The sequence below is a fragment of the Hippocampus bargibanti genome, linkage group LG13, assembly GCF_051943395.1.
Source record: "Hippocampus bargibanti isolate YZ-2025 linkage group LG13, ASM5194339v1, whole genome shotgun sequence".
In the NCBI taxonomy this organism is placed as follows: domain Eukaryota; kingdom Metazoa; phylum Chordata; class Actinopteri; order Syngnathiformes; family Syngnathidae; genus Hippocampus; species Hippocampus bargibanti.
The window spans coordinates 2,132,468-2,142,459 of record NC_142746.1 but is presented as its reverse complement, the minus strand read 5'-3'; the positions used below and the strand labels follow the sequence as shown (position 1 = coordinate 2,142,459).

General features: G+C 37.9%; 1 protein-coding gene across 1 annotated transcript in view; it reads right to left on the bottom strand.

Annotated features, from left to right (window-relative positions):
• plekha3 (pleckstrin homology domain containing, family A (phosphoinositide binding specific) member 3) overlaps positions 1 to 6,967 on the bottom strand; it is a 10,753-nt gene extending 3,786 nt beyond the window's left edge. Inside the window, 3 exon segments of the mRNA XM_089012709.1 lie at positions 4,599 to 4,748; positions 4,811 to 4,927; positions 6,486 to 6,967. Of these exon segments, the coding sequence (XP_088868835.1) occupies positions 4,599 to 4,748; positions 4,811 to 4,927; positions 6,486 to 6,525 (307 nt within the window). The 5' untranslated portion in view covers positions 6,526 to 6,967.
• Positions 6,968 to 9,992: the final 3,025 nt, after the last annotated feature.

Genomic DNA, 9,992 nt, shown 5'->3' with positions numbered 1-9,992 from the left:
AGGAAGTCTCTTGTTCCAAACACGCAGACTCAAAGTCATCTTTTTTATAATAATAATAATAATAATAATAATAATAATACATTTCATTTATAAGCGCCTTTCAAAACTCTCAAGGACACTTTACAGTCACGTAATTTTTTTGTGCGGGTGAGCAGCGGTAACCATTTGCGCCAGCGTTCACTCTACCAACCAACTAACTAGCTAGCTGGGTAATTGGCATCTAACTCGCTATAGCTATCTATAGCTAGCTAAGTAGCTGGCTTACTAGCTACCCAACTACTTATCTAATGAGCCATCTAACTAGCTGTTAGCTAACTAATTGAATGGATGGATCGATAAAGAAATGAATGAGCAGATAAATCAATCAATAACCAAATAAATAAGTAAATGAATTAATAAATGAGCAAGAGAATGAACAAATAACCAACCAACTAATTAACTAGATAGCTAGCTCATGAGCCATCTAACCAGCTGTTAGCTAACTAATTGAATGGATGGATCGATAAAGAAATGAATGAGCAGATAAATCAATCAATAACCAAATAAATAAATAAATGAATTAATAAATGAGTAAGAGAATAAACAAATAACCAACCAACTAACTAACTAGATAGCTAGCTAACGAGCCAGCCAACCAGTTATGACTATAACTATAACCTAGCGAAGTAGCTAGCTAAGTAGCTGGCTAACTAGCTACCCAACTACCTAGCTAATGAGCCATCTAACCAGCTGTTAGCTAACTAATTGAATGGATGGATCGATAAAGAAATGAATGAGCAGATAAATCAATCAATAACCAAATAAATAAGCAAATGAATTAATAAATGAGTAAGAGAATGAACAACTAACCAACCAACTAACTAACTAGATAGCTAGCTAACGAGCCAGCCAACCAGCTATGTCTATAACTTAGCGAAGTAGCTAGCTAATTAGCTGTCTAACTAGATACCTAGCGAACTAGCCATCTAACTCGCTAATTAGCTAACTAAATGGATAGGTGAATGGATGAATAAATGAGCAGATAAATCAATCATTTTATCAAACAATAAACAGAAACAAATAAATAAGTAAATGAAGGACTAAATAAATAAAGATTTTGTAGACCATTACGATAAATATATTTTTTTTTAATTACATTTTGGCGTGAGAGGAAATCGCATTGAATTGCTTTCAACACAAGCAGGTTGACGCAAATGTCAGGTGACGACGTCGTCCTCTTAATCATTCCGGTCATGCTAATTCGCAAACGATACTTCGTGTCAGGTATTGAACAGGTGAGCTGTGACTTTTAAAATGCGAACCCGAGGGCAGTTTAAAGGCAATTAAAGGACAACCGACACCATTTTTTTGTTTTCTAACTGACATCAGAAAAACGTTTTATAGCACAGGTGTCAAAGTCAAGGCCCGCGGGCCAAATCCGGCCCGCCACATCATTTTTTTCGGCCCGCGAAAGCAAGTCAAACTTGTTAAATTCCATGATAATTGCTAAAATCTGAGCCAAAATGTCATATTTTTGGATGTCAACCACAATAAAAGTCATTATTCTTGACTTCAGATTTGAAAACGAGTTATTCATTAATTTTCTGTGTGCTCTATATGTAATATTTGAAGGGATTTAAACATTCTAATGGGTTCCCCAAATTCATAACGGCCCTCGAGAGGAAACCATAACTACAATGTGGCCCGCGGCAAAAAATGACTTTGACACCCCTGTTTTATAGCATCTAAAATACCCAAAAACATGCAGGCTGATATTTTTAGTCAAATGCAAAACACCAATTAAAATGACTTCAAGTGTCCCAAAACTGCTAACAAAATGAGCTCAGTAATGGTGAGATTCAGAAAGTCCCGCCCCCTTGTTCGTGACGTCACGGCAGGATACACCGTCACAAACTGCCCTGATCGAGAATCAAAATAAATGGCTTCAGAGACTTCAGATTCGGAAAAGATGGATTGGATTGGATTTGCCTTTACTAGTCTCGCAGTGGAGAAATTTACATTTCACAGTAGCAAAGTGATGACAGGAATGAAAGTAGAAAAACAAAATACACATATACAGTAAAGTCTCGTTATATCGATATTCAAGGGAGTCCGAAAAAATATCGATATAGCCGGGACTATCGATATATCCGACCCTGTTTGCATGTAATTTTCTCCGTGCGTGCATAGAAATAGTATCGATATAACCGGGACTATCGATATATCCGATATCGATATAACGAGACTTTACTGTGTATATATATATATATATATATATATATATATATATATATATATATATATATATATATATATATATATATATATATATATATATATCAGTGACGTACGGTGAGGTTCATGGCTGGTGAGGCACTGAAGTCATCAATGACGTCACCGCTCGCGTCTCTACTTAGTATTTGAACGGTAAATGTAAAAATTCAGCGATTTTGAAAAAAATCCTAAAACGGTGAAGTTAAATGGACAAGAACTTTAAAGTACAAATCACTAAATACATCTAACTGTTTAATTTATTTTTTCATTTGATATTTCCATGACAGCTTTCCATGATGACAGGTGAGGCACTGCCTCACCTGCCTCCACTGACTGCACATCACTGATATATATATATATATATATATATATATAATATTACATTTTAAGCGCCTTTCAAAGCTCTCAAGGATACTTTACAGTCACAGACAAGCATAGGTACTATAATAAATAAAATACAATCACAAATAGAATGCAATAAATAAAATACAATTATAAATAGAAACATGAGCTGCTGGAAAGGCAGCCACTCTTGTGGCGCCGTCTTGAAATCCAAAGAACAAATGCTTTCTTGTTACTCATCCAGTTATGAATATGATTCAAATAGTTCTGAAGAGGAAAGCATACATGTTTGCAATCGATTAAAGAAGTCCTTCCGTATCAATTCGAGCCGTCAGGAATTCAATGTAGCTTCCCAGAAAATGCACAAGAATTTGTGTCAATTTACACCTTCTTTATGCGTGTTACCGCAATTGGTAGTCTTGGTGCGACACACAATGATTCACCATCGCGTTATTTATGTAGTTTTCCTTCTAATTTCGCCGTCACCACGGTTTTTTCATGCGAAAAAAAGTACCCAAACCGCATTGTGTGTCGCTTTGTCGGTCATGGGCGTTCCCTTTGTGACATCATTCAGGAAATCGTCATCAACTCGAAAACAAGACTTGCTGAATATTCAGCACGAACCTTAAAACATAAAATATAGCTATATGTGGTGGAATCTTTGACTTCAAATGACTTCTACTGAGCATACTTTACAAAGATTTCACCCCATATAGCTATATTTTACGTTTTAAGCCTCGCGCTGAATATTCCGGAAGTCTTGTTTTCGAGTTGGTGACGATTCCTGACGTGACGTCACGTTAGGAATGCTCCTGACTGAGAAAGCGACACACAATGCATTTTGGGTACTTTGTTTGGTCTGAAAACTTCGTGTTGATGGCAAAATTAGAAGGAAAACACATAACGCGATGACGAATCGTTGTGTGTTGCACCAAGACTACTATTTGATACTAGTTGACACAAATTCCCAGCAGACAAATCAGCCCATTTCCAACAGAGCTTGGGCGCCATCTTGTGCATTTTCTGGGACGCTACATTGAAGTCCTGAGTGCTCGAATTGATACGGAATAAATTCTTTAATCGATTGCAAACATGTATGCTTTCTTCTTCAGAACTATTTGAATCATATTCATAACTGGATGAGTAACAAGAAATCATCTTCTCCGAATCTGAAACCATTGTTTTGATTCTAGAGCGAGGCAAGACGTCCTGGCGTGACGTCACGAACAAGGGGGCGGGACCTTCTGAAACTCGCCATCTCTGAGGTCATTTTGAAGTACAGTAAAGTCTCGTTATATCGATATTCAAGGGAGTCCGAAAAAATATCGATATAACCGGGACTATCGATATATCCGACCCTGTTTGCATGTAATTGTCTCCGTGCGTGCATAGAAATAGTATCGATATAACCGGGACTATCGATATATCCGATATCGATATAACGAAACTTTACTGTAGTTTTGGGGCACTTTAACTCATTTTTATTGGTGTTTTGCATTTGACTAAAAATATCATACTGCGTGTTTTGGGTATTTTAGATGCTATAAAACGTTTTTCTGATGTCAGTTAAAAAACAAAAAAGTGACGTCGGTTGCCCTTTAACTCATTTTTATTGGTGTTTTGCATTTAACTACAAATACAGTAAAGTCTCGTTATATCGCTATTCAAGGGAGTCCGAAAAAATATCGATATAACCGGGACTATCGATATATCCGACCCTGTTTGCATGTAATTTTCTCCGTGCGTGCATAGAAATAGTATCGATATAACCGGGACTATCGATATATCCGATATCGATATAACGAGACTTTACTGTATCAGCATTTTAGATGCTATAAAACGTTTTTCTGATGTCAATTAGGAACCAAAAAAATGGTGTTGGTTATCCTTTAAGATCAACAGCAGATGGCCATACGGGCCAAAATGGCAGCTCGTTCAGTTGGATAAAAAGGGACTTGATGAAAAAGACCAGTAAAACAGTAAAAGGGACAACTTTTGCGCACCTCTGTGTTTGTGCACGTCCAAGCTTCCGGCTTTGGACGAGCCGAGCGCCACCAACCAGCGTTGCCTCTCAGCCGCGTTCACCGCCCTGACGTAAAAATGCTGCTCGCCGGGGATGATCAGCTCCAAACGCGTGGCGTCCGTCGGGTGAACTGAAAGAATGAGCTAAAGTGAGCCACGCCGGGTCGGATGGCTTCCGTTTTTTGGGACTAACCTTTAATTTCGCACACGGACATCTCGATGGAGCCTTTGCTTCCTTTGCCCACGTCGTCCTCGCTGTCGTAGTAGGAGATGACGTCGTTGTCCAGCACGAACCAGCGTGGCTGCCAGCCTGCCGCAGACGTCAAGACTTTTACTTCATTCGGCGGAAAAAAAGTGATTGCATCCAACAGCAACGGATGAAAATATTAAGGGACGCTCAATAAACGTGAAACGGGCAGGGTCCGGGGACTGACGTGGGGGCTAGCTGGCTATCTAGCTAGCTATCTGGCTGGCTACCTAGCTAGCTATCAATTTGCTATCTTTTAGCTATATAACTAGCTAGCTAGCAATCTATTAGTTATCTATTAGCTAGCTAGCTAACTTTCTAGCTATTTGGATTATTCCAGGTTGAGTGAACACTGGCGCATGTGGCTGCCGCTGCTCACCCACAGAAAAACTGATCCTGTGACTGACTGTAAAGAGACCTTGAGAGTTTTGAAAGGCGCTTAGAAATGACATTAGTATTATTATTATTATTATTATTATTATTATTATTATTATTATTATTATTATTATTATTAAGAATCAGAATCAGAATACCTTTATTCGTCCCACAATTATTATTTATTATTATTATTTATAATAATAATAATAATAATAATAATAATTATTATTATTATTATTATTATTATTATTATTGAGACTAAAACAGTAAACTGTTAAAAATGTCACTTTTTTGTCACATTAGCTTTTTTATCATAAAGGTGAATTTCGAGTGTTTCAGATTTCAATATTTTTCAAAAAGAAATTTTGATAATAATTTACATTTCACAGTAGCAAAGTGATGAAAGGAATGAAAGTAGAAAAACAAAATACATAATAATAATAATAATAATAATAATAATAATAATAATAATACGTTTCATTTGTACGTGCCTTTCAAAACTTTCATGGACACTTTACGTGATGATATCTTACTACTAAAGAAAAAAAAAATGCCCAAACAAGGGAACTGGAATGGATTGGATTGGCCTTTATTCATCTCGGCATAGAGAAATTAACATTTCACAGCAGCAAAGTGAAGAAAGTAGAAGAAAAAATAATGCAGGGGGTGCTGTAAAGGCAACCATTCCCGCGGCCGCCATCTTAAAGTCAAAACAACAACAAAAGAACTAAATATGGAAAGGTGTGATGGATTTTCCTTCTTAAATATAATATTAATTCAATCGATTTTATTGTGTTCCCTATATTGCTCGACGTTTATCCCCGTTGCCAGTATCAAGATATTCTTTTGGACTTTATTATTCATACGTGACATGTACACAAAAATGTAGTGTAACGTCCGATGCTTGTGATTTGCATGTTTGGGGGCTGGGCTAGTCGGGAGAGCATAACGACTTGGAGAGAGACTTGGGAGGACCTGACAACTAGGGGTCCGCGAGAGAGCCTGAGTGGAAAGCACAATATGTACCACCAACAACTCCGGTATGAATGTGCTAACTGCTTAATAAAAGCATGACCATCTGTGCCAGCGACTGTGCGCATCCTTTATCACGCCGAGGGGCATGACAGTATGCTAAGCCTAAACTGAAGAAATCACCAGTGCGGCACGCAAGACTAATTATTATTTTCCTTCTTCATTCAATAAATTACAATATCAAAAAAAAAGAGACGGAAAGGAGACCCACCTGTCATGTAGTTGGTCCATTTGTACAAGACGCCCTCCATGTGCGCGTCTGCTTCTCCAGTTGAATTCGCCACAGATGCTAACCGGCGTGGTTACTCGCAGCGGTTTAGCGACGAAACCAGACGGAGTCGGGAAAGAAGGGAACCGTCACGTTGCGCCAATTTGACTTTCCGTATTTCCGTAAGACGACGGCGTTTGTCGTTCTGTTGGTAACATGACGGCTTTACGATTTAGTTTTGTTGCTAACTCGCTAGTCTGCTGACGGAAGAGAGCCGGACATTTTTTTTAACAAAACAAACGCTGACTACGAAAGCTGGCGAAGGTTATTTTGCAAAAAAAAGTGTTTGATGCTCAAAAAAAATTGTCGCGTAATGCTTTACATGAGGGCTGATGATTTTTTTTAATTAAAACTCATCTTATTTTTTAAATCAGATCAATATTTTGTGTGATTCCGACTAAATCTTCTGCCAAATCAATGCCGTTTAGGGACACGATACGGCGCATGCGCAGTCAGAGTAAAATCGACACGAGCCATCAGTTTGGTATTCATATGTAAGAAAAAGTGCACAATATGCCAGACTTTGAACAAAAAGTAAATAATTCTTTAAATTCATGAATGAAATGAATATAATATCTTTGCGGTGGACTGAGCATTGTCCACCTCAAAAGCATACATGTCAATTTATACGTTTCCTCTGCATTTTATGTTTTTTTATGATTTATTTATGACGGCGGACTACAAGTTTTAAACGGAATTGTCGTTTTTTAATTGTGAACCGATATCACAAAGAACATTTTGGCTCAAATCCAGTTGGTCTCAACTGCTGGTAGCTAACGACAATGCTGTCGCCGATCGCTACTATTGTCACGCAAAAGTAATCCTCAATCGTATATTTTTTAGCGCTGCTACGGTCGATAAAAGCATAATATGCGCATGTGCGGTAAACTGTCTGCATTTCCGCTTGTGTTAGCGTTTTTTATCATTTCAAATAATGTATGGCGTACAACTTTTATATGGGAATTGTCATCATTTATATGGGCAGCGATTAGCCAAGATTGACAGGTATGCAAAAGTTTGTCACTTAATAATTATCGATTTATGTTCAGCAGAGAAATTAACAAGGTGCGTTTTTGAGAACTCATCGTTTCATCTTTATTGCATTTCGAACATATATATATATCTATGTTTATATATTTATACTTGAGAAATTTGCTTTTTTACACTACAATCTTATATTGTGACACATTAGAAAAGACTGCAAAAACATAGCACTAAAAACAGATACCAAATGATAAATAATTAATTGGCCTTGTTTTTTTCCGCCATCGACAACTTCAAGCGGCTTGGACCGGAAACGGAAGCGAACACGCTTGATGTCATCACACCTAATTGAAGACAAACTAAAAAACATTGACCAGTTGCGAACAGCGCTCGGCAACTTATAAATGCTTTTAAATGTTCAACAGCCATCACACACTGCTTCGGAATGTACATCTACCACACGTGCTTCATTTAGGGCACTGTTTTTGTTTTTCCACATCATTTATGAATGAGGCGATATGTTGATCTGGTTGAACAAATACAAGTAACATCCGAATTACGAGCAAGTTCCGACCAAAAAAGTCGTAAGTCAAAATGGTCGTAAGTCGAAATCCATTCAAAATGTTGAATAGAGACTCGGAGACTAAATGACACGCAAACTCCCCCCCCTCTGGTGCCATCACGCGGTCGATTGCTGTGCGAGAGTGAGATGCTGGCTGGCCGGCCAAAATTGTGCAACGCGTTGCCGGCCTGCTAGCGTGTTGCGGTGCCAGGCGTAGAATTAAAATTGAACAAAATAGGGTCTGGAGGTCATGGTCGTAAGTACGGGTGGTCGTAAGTCGAATTGGTCGTAAGTCGGATGTTACCTGTATTGTTAGCCATAATGTGTGCTACTTTCGGAAAAGAAAATACAAACGTTACAATATCACATCTGAGACGGACGGCGGTGTTAGAAAAGCAGCTCACAGGAATCACCAAAGTTAAATGGAGGTGGATGGAGAAACACGCTAAGTTTTGCGTGATCGTAGCTCAATAGCAGAACCGTAATAATAATAATAATAATAATAATAATAATAATACATTTCATTTGTAAGCACCTTTCAAAATTCTCAAGGTCACTTTACAGTCACTGGATAGTTTTTCTGTGGGTGAGCAGCGGCAGCCACATGTGCCAGCGTTCACTCAACCCTGAAGTAATTCAAATAGATAGAAAGCTAGTCAACAACTAACAGCTAGCTAATGGATAGCTAATACATCATCATTTGTAACGGACCGAAATGTGTTTTATTTTTCCTCTCGGGCTGTCACAGATGATTATGAGTCTATTAAGTCCTTAAAATCCACAAAGAATGAATCATGACAATTGTACTAATTGTTGAAATACAGTCAATTAATAGGTGACATCTGCAGCTAACTAGCTGGCTGGCTTTTAGCTATCTGGCTGGCTAGCTAGCTGTTATCGATAGCTGATGTTGATTATGTTGTGGGTCATTTTTACATGTATGTAAAAATCCACACAAAACAGTCAAATAATCGGTAATATCAGCAGCTATCTAGCTAGCTATATATAAGCTATCTGCCTAGCTAGTTGGCTATCTATTAGCCATCTATTGGCTACTCAAATAGGTAGAAAGCTAGCTGTCTAGCTAATAGATAGTTAATAGCTAACTAGCTGGCTGGCTTTTAGCTATCTGGCTGGCTAGCTAGCTGTTAGCTATCTGTTATTGATAGCTGATGTTGATTATGTTGTGGGTCATTTTTACATGTATGTAAAAATCACCACAAAACAGTCAAATAATTGGTAACATCAGCAGCTATCTAGCTAGCTATATGTAAGCTATCTGCCTAGCTAGTTGGCTATCTATTAGCCATCTATTGGCTACTCAAATAGGTAGACAGCTAGCTGTCTAGCTAATAGATAGTTAATAGCTAACTAGCTGGCTGGCTTTTAGCTATCTGGCTGGCTAGCTAGCTATTAGCTATCTGTTATTGATAGCTGATGTTGATTATGTTGTGGGTCATTTTTACATGTATGTAAAAATCCACACAAAACAGTCAAATAATCGGTAACATCAGCAGCTATCTAGCTAGCTATATGTAAGCTATCTGCCTAGCTAGTTGGCTATCTATTAGCCATCTATTGGCTACTCAAATAGGTAGACAGCTAGCTGTCTAGCTAATAGATAGTTAATAGCTAACTAGCTGGCTGTCTTTTAGCTATCTGGCTGGCTAGCTAGCTATTAGCTATCTGTTATTGATAGCTGATGTTGATTATGTTGTGGGTCATTTTTACATGTATGTAAAAATCCACACAAAACAGTCAAATAATCGGTAACATCAGCAGCTATCTAGCTAGCTATATGTAAGCTATCTGCCTAGCTAGTTGGCTATCTATTAGCCATCTATTGGCTACTCAAATAGGTAGACAGCTAGCTGTCTAGCTAATAGATAGTTAATAGCTAACTA